Source organism: Manis pentadactyla, chromosome 2, assembly GCF_030020395.1.
Source record: "Manis pentadactyla isolate mManPen7 chromosome 2, mManPen7.hap1, whole genome shotgun sequence".
Taxonomy (NCBI): domain Eukaryota; kingdom Metazoa; phylum Chordata; class Mammalia; order Pholidota; family Manidae; genus Manis; species Manis pentadactyla.
The window spans coordinates 218,095,580-218,110,492 of NC_080020.1; the positions used below are offsets into that span (position 1 = coordinate 218,095,580).

Below are 14,913 nucleotides of genomic sequence, written 5' to 3' on the forward strand. Positions count from 1 at the left end.
CCCTGGCCTCCTCGTGTGCACCAGATGCCATCAGCAAGCCCATGAAGGCTGCACTCCGGCTCGCCCTGAGGGTCCTGTCTTAGTCATCCTCCTCACAGGCATGGCATCCGCAGGAATTGCTTATTGTTTGAAGGCTGATCCACCCTGTTATACAGTTGATTGTCAAAGGCATTCATCTTCTCTACCCCAGCAATAGGGGCTAAATAAATGAATAAATATTCATAGGCATAAATTCATTCATTCTGCCCTCAAACACTTATATGTGCTTATGAATTCTATAGGCTGGGCAGCTTATTCCTATGGACTTCACTGCCTAGTAAGGACACAAATGAATAAACAGGTACCATATATTATAGGTACTACATAGGGGCATAAACAGAAGTGCTATGGGAATGAGAGAAATAATAGAAAAATTTTTTTCACTACAGAAGTGGTAACAGGACGAACTTGCTATTAGCTGTAAGATGAACAGGAGCTCTTCTGGGCAGGCAAGAGAATGTGGCAAGTGCAGAGGCCCTGGGGCATGAGAACTCTGCTGATGGTTGGGGAACTGTGGCTAAAATGGGTGGTAGGGATGAAACTCCTAAATGACCCCATGGCCCAGGCACCCAGTATGCCGGTAGATTTCTCTCAGCCAGAAACGCAGCCCCACAGAAACACAGGAGTGTGGCAGCAGCAAGCTACATTCTGGTGTTGGCATTCGGGATGGCAAGAGATGGCAGAACCCCGTGTGCAGTAGTGAGTGCTGACATGAATGAATAACAGGCAGACAGTATTCACAAAGGTTTCTGCATCTTTTTTTAGTAAGCCAGTGTGTGTGGTCTGGGAGATGGAGGAAGGCATCTGTACTGAGCTGCCCACTGCAACGTAGGCAGTTGTTTTTGTTTGTTTTATATGACCAGGAAATACATTGTTTTGTCAGGTCTGGCAGTTGTCCGGCCTCTGCACACTCACAGAGAGCTACCTGGCTCACCTGTGGGCTTGACCATTCCACCTCTCTATTCCTACCTTCTATTCCCCAACCAGGCAGCTTTAGGGCACTTCTAACCCAACAAAGGAATTCTTGAAGTAGCAGGTCGAGAATTGGATCATGTTCATTGCCAGTCTGGCACTGAGTTGGGTCTCTCTTAACCTGGAGAAAGGCCACCTTGTGCTCTGAGGGTCCCTGCCCTGCAGAGGAGCTTCCCCAGGGTAACCTCAAGGTAGCTGCTGTTGTGGAATCACAGAGATGATCACAGAGGAGTCAGAGCTGTGGCCCAGAGCTGGCCAGTGGAGAGTTGGGTAAATATACTCATGACCACGAAGAGAAGCCTTCAGCGTGGAAGGCCCTGGTGCACATTGCATAGCCAATGGGAAACAGCAGAGACCTGGCACGCTCCCAGTGGACCAGGCCATCCTCGAAGCCCAGCTCATGGGTTTGTCCTTTCTGCCCCAGACCATTCTCAATCATTCAAATCCACATTTTTAAAATAAAGAGGTCAAGTGTGAAAGGATGAGTGATTGGGATCCTCCCAACCTCTCTCCCCACCCTTCCTCCACTGGCCTCTTAGCCAAGGGCACCCAGGCTTTGATTCCTCACTGCTCCAGGTGTACACAAAACCAGAGGATGTGGAATGTGAGTGCTTTCCTCTGCCACCTTGCCTGGGGAGCTGTCTGGAAGGGCAAGAAGCATGATTTGCTGGCAGCTTGGGAAGGAGCCGATGGGGGAGGCCCCTTGTGGCCTCTAAGGACAAAAGGGTGGGAGTAGGGGCAGGGAAAACAAGCTGAGTGAGATGCCTGGGCATCAGGGACAGTGAGGACCCCATGTCTGGGGACAGAGCATGTTTCTTGAAGGAATGGGCAACCAGCAGCAAAGAGTTTAAGTCAAGGGAGGGAGGTGCTGATGACTGCCTTCTAGACCATTCGATCCAGGTGGGCACCTTGCTCCATCCCTAGCCCCAAGGACTCTTTTCATGGTGCCCGGGGGTCCAAAGCATTCACCATCTCCTCCATGAGGCAGCAGGGAGACTGGGAAAGCAGGACTCCTACCCCAATCAATAGGATAGGCCTATGGCAACAGTCTGTGCATGCATGCTGATGCTCTGCTGAGTTCTCAGGGCATCTTTATTTACCAAAGGAAATGATGTTTCTTGCCTATGGGTTCTACAGAGGCATATTCACAATGCAGATGAAATGTCCTGACCAGTGGAGACCAGCAGAGATTGCAGCCACAGCAGCACACAGCATCCTCCTAAGCCTTCATCTTAGGGCAGCAAATGGAGGGTGGAAACTGATTGACAATCTGCTATGTTACACCAGCTTAGCTCCGCAGGGACTTGACAATGAGTCTTCTTCATGGCATTATGTTTTGGGAGAACTCAAGCCAGTTTGGCTGCCTGTGTTGTGAAAGTAAGTAAAACAGGGACAGAGTCAGTCTGGGTTTGGAGGAAGTTCTCCTCCTTGAAATTAAAGTAAATCTGTAGATGCTGATGGTGGGCAAATGATACCGAGGGGCATTAAGCTCTCCTCTTAATGTTTATTTCCCCGAGTTATTTTTAGCATTACAGACCGTTCCCAGTTAACAAATGGGTTGGGTTCTGAAAGTTCATTTGTAATTCGGCTGTTTAGATTTTGGAACATACTTTCCCTATAAAAAAACAATGTTTTAAATGGTGATGAGGTTCCCAGGCTAGTTCTCCAAAGCCTATTTAACCCATAACGTAGCTAAAATACTGTCCTTTTGCAATGAAAAAAATTGTTTAATTGCAACATGAGTAATTAAATGAAACAGGGAAAGTCATTAAAACTGAATAAGAAGTAGATTTATGTTCATCTTAAATGATGCTGTTTGCAGCAAACCTAATTTAATTTAAGAAGATTTTCTAAGGGCTTTTTGGGAACTGCTTGGGGTCTAGCCTATTGGGGAAAAAGCCACTGGGCTCTCTGATCTGCGGCTCAAGAACATTTGCATCACCTCCCTGGCTCCCTTTCTTGATTTTAGGCTCATCAAAAAGTCTTCTGGTCAGAATTTGTTTTCCCGTGTGGATTCTCACAGGGAGAAATTCACTGATCAAAGTCCATGAAGGTGTTCTCCTTGGGTTGGATTTTTTATTCTGAGGAAGTAGGTTAGCATCTGTCCATGTCAATGTCCTGGGAACAGCAGTGTCCCAGTCCCAGCAACTCTAGGGCAGTGACAGGATCAAGTGTTGGAGCCTTTAGGACTGAGGGCTAAGGCTTGTCCAGTGAGGTTTCTCAAGGTAAATGTACCCTGTGGGCTTCCCTGGGGGCCAGCTGCACCACCTCTTTCCTGGCAACACAATCCCTGCTGGGTGTGTTCTTCCAGACCTCACTAGGCAGCTCTTGGTGTGGATGGGACGCGTGTAACCCAGGTATGTATAGGTCACAAGGGTCCCATATTGACTCTCTCTACCTGGCCACGTAGAGGGAAGTAAGAGACAGACCCTATGCTTTCTGCTGAGGCATGTAAATCTTGGCTGGAGGCTAGAAGCGAGTAATTGTTTAAGTACCGGTGCTCAAAACACTGGGAGTACCTTGAAAAAATGACCACAGATGTTTCCCATCTTCATATGCCTGCCCCTTGGCAATGTGGTACTGAAGTACCTCCTATCAGGAGGCAGGGTCCCTTTGTTCAAACCTTGAATCTGCCTTGGCCATGTGACTGCTTTGGCCAATGGAAATTTAGCAAATGTGAGTCAAACTGAGGTTGGGAAAGCACTTGTGCCCTGAATCTTACCCTCTCGCTGCTCTTGGAAGCTTGAGCCCACCATAGGAATGAGCCTGAGCTGGATGGAGGATGACAGGCCACACGGAGGAAAACTGAGATGCCTTGGCTAAGACTCAACTAGGCACAGCTATGTGACTGAGGCCATCTTACATCAGCCACCAGTCACTAACCACCTGGACCACCCTGCAGCTGACCAAAGACAAGCGAGAGCCCAGGGCAGATCAGCTGAGCCAGCCCAGCCCAGAACTGACAGCCAATCCACAGAACTGGGGTGGTTTTAAGCCACTAAGTTTGGGGATAATTTTTATGCAGCAAAAGCTAACATACTCAGATCTGGCTCTAGTCCCTGACATCTCCTGACAGCTTCCTTTGGAATCTAGACTAAGGTTTGTCCCCTATAAATTTGGAAAAATACATAATCTCCTCTCCTTTTTTTTGCCCCCTTAATCAGAAATTTAAGTTTGAGCCACTCAGGTTTACCATCCCTAAATGCAGGCTTTCAAATGGGTGCTTTGGAAATCATAACATTTTTCAATTTTGTACACCCTTTGTGACTGACAGATGGGTTTTAAGTCAATGAAGATACAATCCCAACCATGGCTGCGACTCAAAGTGCTCGGCACGAACATGCACAAACTGTCTCACAATGCGTGATCAGTGCCTGATAATTTATTACCAGGGAAATCACAATTCTCATTCACGGAGCGAGGAGCAGTCTTCTGGAAAAAATCACCCAGGGTCTGGAAATTCACTACAAAAGGGGCTTGAGTGATTCTCCCAACTGAGCCCATGCTGCAGCCTTTGATTTTCAATGTGAATTAAAGAGGAAAGGCAGGGGGAGTCTGCTTCTCATTCCGTAACTGTGCAAAAGCATCTTTTACCCATCCATGGATATCCAGAACCACATGAGAGGAAGGCCCTGCCATGTGGGGCCTTGGGGTCAGGGATCCTTGATCCCCTCCCTCAAGAGCAGCATTTCTCCAGAAAATCTGGGGTGCATGAGGAAGACATCAACTCCTGGGTAATGTGAGTATGATGACAAATATCCACCCTGAAAGCCCCAAATACTCATACATGTCAAAAATCTGGGTGTTAGGTGCTCTGAGGATGCAGCCTGCAGGTTACACGGCCCTTGCAGTTTTCCTGGGGCCTCTGACACAAGCTAAGTCCCTCTCTTCCCAGCCCAGACTTATTTTCAAGGGCTTCGCTCCAAGGAATGATGGGAATGTTTCAGCATGAGTGCTCCTGACCACAAGGAAAAAAAGCCTCCAATACATTTTACAGACATCAGTGAGGGTTCTGCGAAGTCCATTCTTTCAAGAACAAAATTGCATTTTATGAAGCCGTCCCTTTTCTGTTCCATCTGTCAAGCAGGTTTGCTGAGAATAATTTAAATTTCATGCAGCAGCAACTGAGGGGCAGTGATGTTTCCTTTGCATCCCACAAACAGGCCTGGCTGGGGAGTCATGTTCCCACTTCTCAGCGCCCACCTCCTGCTGGGGCCTGGAGGCCTGAAGCCCACAGTGGCGGTGGGGGCCCAGGAGCAGGGGCTATCTCAGCGTCACCTCATGCCACATCAGGCAGGACAGGGGACAGTCCAGTGAGCCTCCTTTCTGCCTACCAGCACCAACTCCAGGGGCATTGAAATCTCCCCAAATGTATGGATATTTGGTTCAACTTCATCTCTGATTGATCTTTTAAGAATTCGCTTCCATTGAATGTCTAACAAGTGGCAGGCACTAAGCTTTTACACACTTAGTAATTTAACCAATTCTTACAACATCTCCATGTGGAAGAAATTATTTTTACCATTTTATAGACAAAGAAACTGAGGCTCAGAGACATACTCAGCTCCTAAGTAGCAGAAGTAGGATTCAAATCCTGTTGTGCCTGACTCCAGACTTTGAAATTCTCACCAGCTGTGCGATGTGCAGTTGGCAAACGCTCTGACCTGTGTTTTCCCACCTATATCATGAGAGGTAAATGCGCCCATTTGGTGTCTGCTGTCGTATTGGTGGGTGAGAGGACGGGCAGAGTCACCAGGACAGCGCGGCAGTGGTTATCCTCGGAACGCAACGTGCCCGGCCGCAGGGGGCGGGAAAGGAGCCAGCCTGGTGGTTCTGATCTCTGCAAGTCTTTGCTTCCTTTAGGCTTCCCCCTTCTGACCGGAAAAATGGAAGGCCTGGAGGGCATGGCCACTCCGCTCCTGCTGGGCTCTGGGGATTTGTGTCCCAGAGCGTCAGGAGCTGATTCAGATCCCTGGGAAGCAGTTTATTGGTCTGAACCACGGGTGTGTGTGCATGTGCGTGCCTGTGTCTGTGTGTGTTTATCTGGCTAGGCCCTCCAGATGCCTCAGTGGCCCAGGAATGTTTGTCTGACTCTGACTGCCCTTTTGTCAAAAACCTGCAAGAAATCCTTAGGCCACAGAAACATGAAGAAACAGAAAAATCAACTCAGGCCTAAAGGCAACAGTGACAGAAAGAATTGTTATCACCTCACTAACCAGCCGTGGGAGCACAGCCGGCCTTCCCCACCTGGGAGAGCAGGGACTGTCCCCCATTCCTCAGCACAGGGAGGGAGGTGGTGGCCAGGCCCATAGGGCTGGGGGAGGTGGTGATGGAGCAGGTGTCTCCACATTAGTGGTGATGGCCTGGCACGCTGGTGGCTGCACGTGACACTCACTGCGCTCCATGCCCACCCAGGGGAATGCTGAGGCCTGACTGTGCTGACACTTGTTGCTGAGATTCACCTTCGGGAGGAACTTCCCCTGAGGCCCCAGAGCCACTTTGGTCCACATGTGTGGCATGAGACCCTTCACGGAGGACGAGCTGCCCTCTTCCCTCTGGCCCCTCTTGCTGTCTTGTCACCTTGGCCATGTCAGGCCTCCATGTTACAAGGTCAACCACTTGGAGACACAATTTGCTTTCTCTGCCTGCTTGGGGCCTAGAGCCTGTTTCTTACCTGAAGATTTTGCTTTTTTTTTGGTGAGGCTAGAAATACTCACTTTTCCTTACAGGCGCATGGCCTTGTCCCCACAGGCCTTGCCGGGGTGCTGGTGGCGATGATGCACCCAAAGAGGACTTACATATGCCAGGCTCAGCTCTGCTCTGAGCACTTTACACGTGTTGTGACTCACAATCCTCACAGCAGCCCTGGCAGGCAGGTGCTACTACATATTCCCATTTTACAGAGGCGAGAGGTAAGGCGGCTTGTCCAGGGTGACCTAGCCTGCAAGAGACAGGGTGGAATCTAAGCCCAGGCAGTGTGGTCCCAAAGTCTGCCTTTATCCACTCCACTAAGCTGCCTCTGCCAATGACCTCAACGGGAGAGACATTCTTGGGTCATTTGGTCATACTGTTCGGGCCACAGACTGTCACCTCCAGGCCCCATGAGCTCCCTGAGGGCAAAGGTCAGCCCTTGGCTGCTCAGGAAAGACGAAGCTGTTGACCAGGGAAACCACAGACACCTCAGCTCGGGCCTCCCAGTCAACTGATGTGGTACCGGTGTGGGGCTAGACTAATGGGCTGGGGGCTGAGTGTCGGGGGGCCAGCTCGAATAGCAGAAAGGCACCACGGCCCAAAGTCAATGACTGTCCTGGGCAGAAGCTGCTGCTGGCTGCCGTCCGCCCTCCCCCGTGCACACCCAGTGCTCCTGCACACCCTGAAGAATCCAGGGAAGAATCCAGGGCTAATCAGGCACCTTTGTTTGAGTGGACACGCCCCTGCAGGTAGGAAACTGGGCTGGAGACAGTTACAGGGGGGAAATGTGCCAAGAAGCTGGCTGTCCTCACAGGCACGAACTTTTGCCCCCCTCCCCTCCAGGTCACCCTGCTCAGTCCTTGCCCAGCTGCTGTTTTCTGTCTGAGGCTATGTTCCCTTCCTCCCATGAGCTGTGGTTTGGGGCCTGGCCAGTAAGGGGTGGTGAATATCAAGCTACTTGGGAAAAAAGCAGGAGCTTTGCAGGCTGTATCCCTGTTGGGAGTCCCTCACTGCAAAGTCCCCTCAGCTTCCCTTGCCTGGCAGAGCCCGAAACCCGGCCCCGAGGAGAGGTCCGGCACTGTCCCTAAAATGGCCTCCATCCTTGAAAGGGCAGAAACCACCAAGGGTGCTCCCAGGTCCAGCTTCTCTCTCCCAACCTGGAGCCCCCAGTAGGAGGCTCCAGAAGGTGCCATTCTCCAGGTGGCCAACAGCTGACCTTACGGAACGCCTGCCAGACGTGGCCAGGGCGCAGCCGGCCGGCCCCACTGGGCAGCAGTCTTCGCATCGGAGCAGTCCTGGGGCCTGGTGCCGGGGGAGGAATGTGTTTGGCTGGTCTGGGGGCGTTGTGCCCAAATAACCCTCCGTCTCCTCTCCCTCATCCAACATTCCTTCCTCCCCACCTTGGTGGTGGTGTTTTCACAACAGGAAAATAAAATCAATAAGGCGCTGCAGCAGGATGTCAGTGCACTCCGAGCCGGCCTCCAAGAGCTCCATTGTCTCGGGCCTCCGCCGGGCTCCGTGCCCGCAGCACTCTCATTATTAATGGGAAGCGGCGCTGAAAGGGAGTTTTGAAAATCACAGAGACAAAGGCGCAGCACACCTGGAGCGCGGCTTTCCAACACCACAGCCACCGCACAATGGCTGGGCCGGGGCTCCCCCGCCTTTAGCTTCTCTGGCACCTTTTATGAAAGCAGGAGAGACTAGACAGGGTGTGGGCACGGGCACAGACAGAATCACACACGCACACACACCCGGGCCCTTGGGCGACTCCTGGGAGGCAGCTCCAAGTGGCCGCAGAGGTAAGGGTGGCCTGTGGAGCCCCTGCTCAGCCAAGGAGACAGGATGGTGATGAATGGGCTCAGCGCTACAGTTAGTAAGGCGGCCTGGCTTCTGCGGCTCCCAGAAGAGAGAGAATGGCCTAGAGCTATTGCCCCTGAGGCTGGCTGCTGGGGCCTGAGGCCTGGGACCCTCAAGAAGGTCCGACCTTGGACCAGCTCTCCAACTCCGTGTGCCTCAGTATCCTCAACCCCCTCAACCTGAGTCCTGGGGTGCCGAAAGGATCTCACAGGGCTGACTGGGACTTGGAGGAGGCAACAGACACAGAGTGGTTATGACTTACTGCTGACCAGTATCTCCTTGCCAACTGAAGTCACTGGTGCCCCCAGGGGGACTTGCATGGTCTAAATTCACCTATTTAGGGAACCTGTATCACCAACTTAGCATTCCACTGTCATTTTACTCATTTAGTAGCATTGAATCGACATGGCATAGGGTGATGGGTGACCTCAGCATCTACTTGTCTTCCTACAGGTCGGTCACTGAGACTTTATGGAAAATAAAACCATGTGAACTTTAACGGCTGCCTGGTCCAGCTCCAGGGCCACCAACACTCCAGAGAGCCCCGAGTCAGCACACAGGCTGTGAGCCGTGGGGGAAGCAGGGCCTTCCGCTCAGAGAGGACACCAGGTCTTACCTTGGTGGTGACGGTGGGGGCAGAGCTGGCCACGAGGCTGGTGATGGCCTCGCTGCTGCCGGTGGTGCAGGGGGCGGGCGCCGTGGCGGGCGTGGGCAGCCGGGAGGGCACCACGGGCAGCGGCAGGAGGCCAGGCCGGGCGCTCAGGCTGCTGGCTGTGCCGCCTCCAGCCCCGGCGGGGGCGCTGCAGATGCTGGTGGTCGCATGCGTCCCATTGGCACTCCACTCACGGCGGTCCCAGCCCACGCGGTAATCTCTCTCGAAGCGGCTGTGGTGCCGGGACATCTTGGTGAGCCGCGGCTGCTCCTCAGGAGGAAACAGAGGCCGGACCTGCTGGCACAGAGCGGAGAGGAGGGCGATTAAGACAAACAGCACCCTGCTCGGGCACCAGGAGGGCAGCCACAACTGCCCACATCTATGAAGCCCCTTCTCTGTGCGCCAAAGGGGGCTTTCAAACGTTAGCTTGCTTCACGTTCATAGCAAGCCTGCGAAGCATGGATCATTGAACCACATCACAGTGAGGAGTAAGTGGTCCTTCCAGGGTCACATGGCAGAAGTGCAGTCGGCGAGATCTGAACCCAGTCACAGTTTAAAGCAAGCTTTTTGTCCCACAAACCATCCTGCTCTGAACGATGCAGATATACACACATTAATTATGGTTGGGGTTTCATCCCGCCTTCCCCAGTGTGAAAGCAACATTCTGTGGGTTCCTCAGGCCACATTTTCCTCAACCCTAAGAGGGGGCTGAGCAGCCACGTCTGATAGCTCACTTTATAGTGGACAAAGCCCTTTACATACATCTCATTTGAATCTTACAGAAGCTCATGAGTTGGCAGGGCATGGTCATCCCCAGTTCATGCAGCAGGGAGCTCATTGAGAAGAAGTGGTTCCCTAGAGGTCAGGGAACCAGAAAGTGGGCAAGTGGCCAGAATCTCTGGCCTTCAGACCACAGCTCCATGCAGGACTCAAGTCTGAGAAGGTGTTAAGCCTCTGGGAGTTAAGAGTTCTCCTTCATAACCCTACTGATACAGTCACTGGCACCAGAGACCCCTCTGCTCTCTGGCCTCTGTTCCCCAGATCACCCCCCACACGACTCTCCTGAATATTCTGAACATAAGGCCCTCAGTGTTGTCATGGAGACCTAGACACACCAGGACACTCTAGGGCCTTCTGCATCATCGAGGACTACATTTTGCTCAGCACGACGGTGACTTGCTTGGCTGGCCCCCTGTCCAGACAGGGCCCCAATGTCATCCTCAGTCAGGAAGGATGTCTCAGGTGCAGAGGCTGCAGTGAGGCAGAGGCAGAGGGGAGAGGGCATGGCAGGGCCAGGGCATCAGTGGGCCGGTTAGGGTGGAGTCTGACCTGCACATCACATCCCCAGCCTTGGCCATGGCTCAGGCACGACTTGGTTTTCTTTGACCCTTTTCTATACCACAGCCACTTTCTGTCTGCGGTGTAAGCTGGAGGTCGGGAACGGCTCCCGGCTCACGTTCCTGTATCCTGCCAGTCCAGTGCAGCTGTGGTGGGGGGCTCTGGAACTGCTGGCTAGTGGATGGACAGGCCACTTTAGCCTTAAAATTTCTATCAAACCTGAACCTACTGTGGTCTTTGCACACTCAGACCTAGTTACCGACTTTAGTGCCCCAGAGCCAGGGCCCGGATTCATCTGGGCAACGTGTCACTTATGTGCTACTTCTGAGGTTGCCTGGGCCCTGGCAGCCACTGTCCCCTCCCTCAGGACTGTTCCTCTGCCAGGCATGTGGGGCAAACCTGAGGCCGACCTGCCTTGGACCAAGCCTGCAGGCCCACCTGAAGCAAAGCTGACCATGACCTCTTCAGCTGGATGGTAGCTTCTGTGTTTATTCAATCATTATGATTCATGGCTTACACAATGCCATGGAGGTCATCCTTTCATCTATTCAATATTGCATAACAAAAAATAACAATAAGCTTTCCCTTGACCACCCCTCCCAGCTGTCTTGAGAGTTGTCTAGGTTTAGCCTCGTTCCTTTTCTGCTCCTGTGTGGCTTTGCTCTGGCCACTCCTTGGGACGCGTTCTCACCAAGGTCCTTGTTCGATGCCATAGGACATTTACACCTTGTCTTTCTTGACACCCCTCACATCTGGCATGGCCGATCTCTCTCTTTGCTGGAAATCTCTTTTCTGTGGTTCTGTGATATCTTCATGCTCTTAGTTTTCCTCCTGCAGTTCTGCTGTTCCTTCTTAGTCTCCTTTGCAGGATCCTCTTTCTCGGCTCACCCGTGAGGGTCCGTATGTCCTCCTCTTCTTCCCAACCTCTGCCAACACTCTCTTGAGGATCTCATTCAGCTCTCACCTCTTTGCTCATGTACCCCCAGGGCTACATTTCCAGCTACGCTTCTCTCCTTAGCACCACATCTGCCATCTTACAGTCTGAAGTTCACCTTCACCTGCCTGTCCACAGGTACCTATGTACCTAAATTAATGCACTGTTCTTTTGTCCATTCATTCTCAGGAATTCCCTCTGTCAGGGAAAGCCACCCCCATTCCCCACCTCCAGCCCCAGCTTTGACAGTGGGGTTTTCACTTCCACTGCCCCAGCTGCTTCTCAAATTTTCCCCCCTCTCCATCTGCACCCCCCCCACCCCTATTCATTGTCTCCCCCAAACCTGATCTCACCAGTGTTCTTGCCCTGTCCTCGCCCTTCTTACCCATTTTCCACCCAACTGCCATTATGGTTTTTTAAAATCCCAAATCTGATCACGATACTTTACTCTCCTGCTTTAAATCCTACCCTTTGGAATAAGGTTCAGACTCCTCAGGGTGACCCACAAGACGCTTGGGGATCTGGGCTGGCTTACTATTCTAGCATCGCTGTCCACTCGTCTCACCCCAGAGGTGACACCCGACCATTCCAAGTGCCTTACAGTTTCTGAAGGTATCACCCCCTCTCTTACACTGCTCCTTGGCCAGAAATGGCTTCTCACCCTGCCCCTAGTTAAGTCCTGCATGTCTGTTATGACTCAGCCCAGGCACTGACTCTTCTAGGAGGCTGCATTGACATGCCCCCCACTACCTGGGTCGGGCGAGAGGCCTTGTCTATCCCGTGGACACCCAGTGCATCGATGCTGGACACCCCCCAGCATTTATGCTGTTGCATTTGTGCTTGAGAACAGGTTCTGGGCTTATTGTCTTTGTCCCCCTTGCATCCAGTCCAGTGTCTGGGAAAGAAGGGTGTTCAATACACGTTTGCTGAATGAATAAACAAATGCTGACTTCTTTTTAATTGTTGAATGTTTCCAGAAGAGACAAACATATTTGTGTGAAGGGAGAACCTCATTCACAAAAACCTTGAGTCTTCCAACCGGAAATTCCATGTAAGGTAACGTCCTGTCTTCCCAGTAAGACAGACCTGGAGCATCCAAGGGCAGTGTGCCAGCTCTGAAAGGAGACTTTCTGCCTGCCCAGGTCGGCCAGACTCTAGAGCTTAGACTGGGTCCTGAGATAAACCTTCCCAGGCAGGGCCCTTGCTCAGGGGCCACCGTTTCCCTAGTTGGATCCTGGGGGCAGCGTGGATGATGTTGTGAGTACACAACACCATGTTCTCTCTCTGACCATCCAGGACACCCCTCCCAGCCTTGCTGTAGTTATGCTGGGATCACACATCTGAATTCGGACAGATAGAGTGAGTGGGGAGGTGATGAAGACCACTTCCAGACCTGGCTCTTGAAACACATCATATATGACCCTCAGATCCCCTCACCTGCTGTGGTAACCTTAGAGGCCACATCCCACTGGTATGGCTGTCCAGTGCAGGAGGGTTGCCTTGCCAGCACTGGGCATGGCACTACTGGGACATAAATCTTTATCATGTTAAGGCACTGAGACTGGCAGTTTTATTTGTTACTGTGGAAAAAAGGGAAGTTCCTATGGCCAGGATCCTCACCTGACCCTAAACTACTTGATGATGTAATCAGTCTGCTGCTAGGCTAAGGCTTCTACACCCATTGGCAATGAGCTATTATTGACTGAGTCACTGTATCAGATCTCTGCCCAGTGCTGTGTACAGAGGCAGAGACGGATGTGGATTATGGACGTGGTGACTGCTGGATGCAGACGTGATTCTAGTGCTCCTTGACCTACCACCATGAGAATAAAGTTGCGTATAAACCCTTTAACCCTAAGAATGTTCCATTGTCATTTCTCGGTCTCACTGAATCCATAGTGAACTTGCCCAGGGCTGAATCCCTCACGCAGGACAGTTACTTAAGCGTAGCCTAGTCTGACTGATATGCTAACTCAGCCCGTACATTCCTACAAAACAACACAAACCCATCCACCTGTTAAGGAAATCATCTCCTTCCAGCTGGTAAGGATGGAGATGAGCAGGGCAGATGCTGAGATGTGCCCACAGGTGCAGAGTGTGCTTGGGATCAGGTCAAAGGGGCCTCTTTAGCCCCAGTGAAAACTGTGATGCCCATGAGACCTGTCAGCTCGCTGCCGCGGGGACCTCCTGCTACACCACACCGTGGCTGTGTCTCACTCACCGTCCCAGCAGCCTGCACCTCCTACCAGCCCCACCCCGTTCACCTTCTCAAGCTCCTAAAAGCTAGAGAGGAGATGGAGATTCAGGCAGCTGGAGGCCACACAATATGGTTTCAGCTTCATTAAGTGTATTCAAAACAAAGGTCAACTATTTGCATGCCAGGTTGGGTTCGACTTCACTCCTTAATTTCCCCTTTCAAATGGAATGAAAGGAACGTGTTGCACAGTTTGCCCTGGGTGAGATGGCAGAGTGCCAGCTATAGTGGTGGCAACCTAAGTTTTCCTTCTGGGCATGGAGCCAGTGTGTCAAAAAGGTCCTGTGTGCCCACATATGCGCCCAGGGTGCTGGCGGGGGAGGCAGCAGGAAGTGCTTGGTGGGGCCAGAGAAGGTCCCGAATGGACAAGACCTCTCAGACGAGACTGGTCAAGCAATTACAGACAAAACACATAAAATGGCTTCCTTGTCAAGGTGGGTACCTTGTCCTGGCAGGCTGCCTGTGAGCTGGCAGAGCCTGGCACGGGGCCCTTCTCTGAGAGTGGGAAGGGAGGCTGGACAGCAGTCATTCCTCTGAGTGTGGAGGGACTCCTAGCTCCTACCCTAAACCTTTGCCTGCCTCCTGTCCCTAGAACCCTATCTCCCTGGCTCTCTCCCTTCTCTCTGCTCCTGATGTCCAGGTACAAAACATGCCCCAGGACTCCACGCTATAAAACAACCTCCCTTTCTCAGCTTTGCTTCAGCCTCTCTAGTGGAGCAACCCCTTGCTTAGAAGGACCTGTATGGAATTTGACCCGAAATTCTAGGTGTCATTTATTTGGTTTTTACATTTTCCACAATGTGATCAGGTTACCTCTCTAATGATAGAAAAGTTAACATGAAATGAAAATCTTCTCTGTCTATACTCTGGAGTCATTTAAGAAACAGTCTGGTACTTCTAAGACTGCCTGGGCACCCTTCCCTGCTAGGAAATATGGGCCTCACCATAGTAAGTGCCTGGTTTCAGGCCCAGTTCAGGCTCTGGAAAACCCCCATGTTGTTGGACTCTTTCATGCTTATTGCTCCCATCATATTCCTGAAACCTGGGCAGGCCCCAGGCTCTGGGGAACCTCTCTGGTCCTGCTGCTCAGGCTGGCCATTGAGTCATTAGATTTCTGGGCCTCTCTGCAAAGGGGCTCATGCTCCCTGCCCTGTCTGATGAAGCCACACCCAACTG

At 51.9% G+C, this 14,913-nt stretch overlaps 1 protein-coding gene across 6 annotated transcripts in view; it reads right to left on the reverse strand.

Moving 5' to 3' along the window:
- Positions 1-14,913, reverse strand: part of KLHL29 (kelch like family member 29) — a 303,849-nt gene that overhangs the window by 126,812 nt on the left and 162,124 nt on the right. For 5 of the 6 annotated variants that reach the window (XM_036881657.2, XM_057497422.1, XM_057497423.1 and 2 more), the window contains one exon: positions 9,176-9,505. In XM_036881657.2, coding sequence (XP_036737552.2) covers positions 9,176-9,460 — 285 coding nt within the window. In that variant the 5' untranslated portion in view covers positions 9,461-9,505. Of the gene's footprint in view, positions 1-9,175; positions 9,509-14,913 lie in introns of all 6 variants that reach the window. The other variant, XM_057497424.1, reaches the window with a different exon arrangement.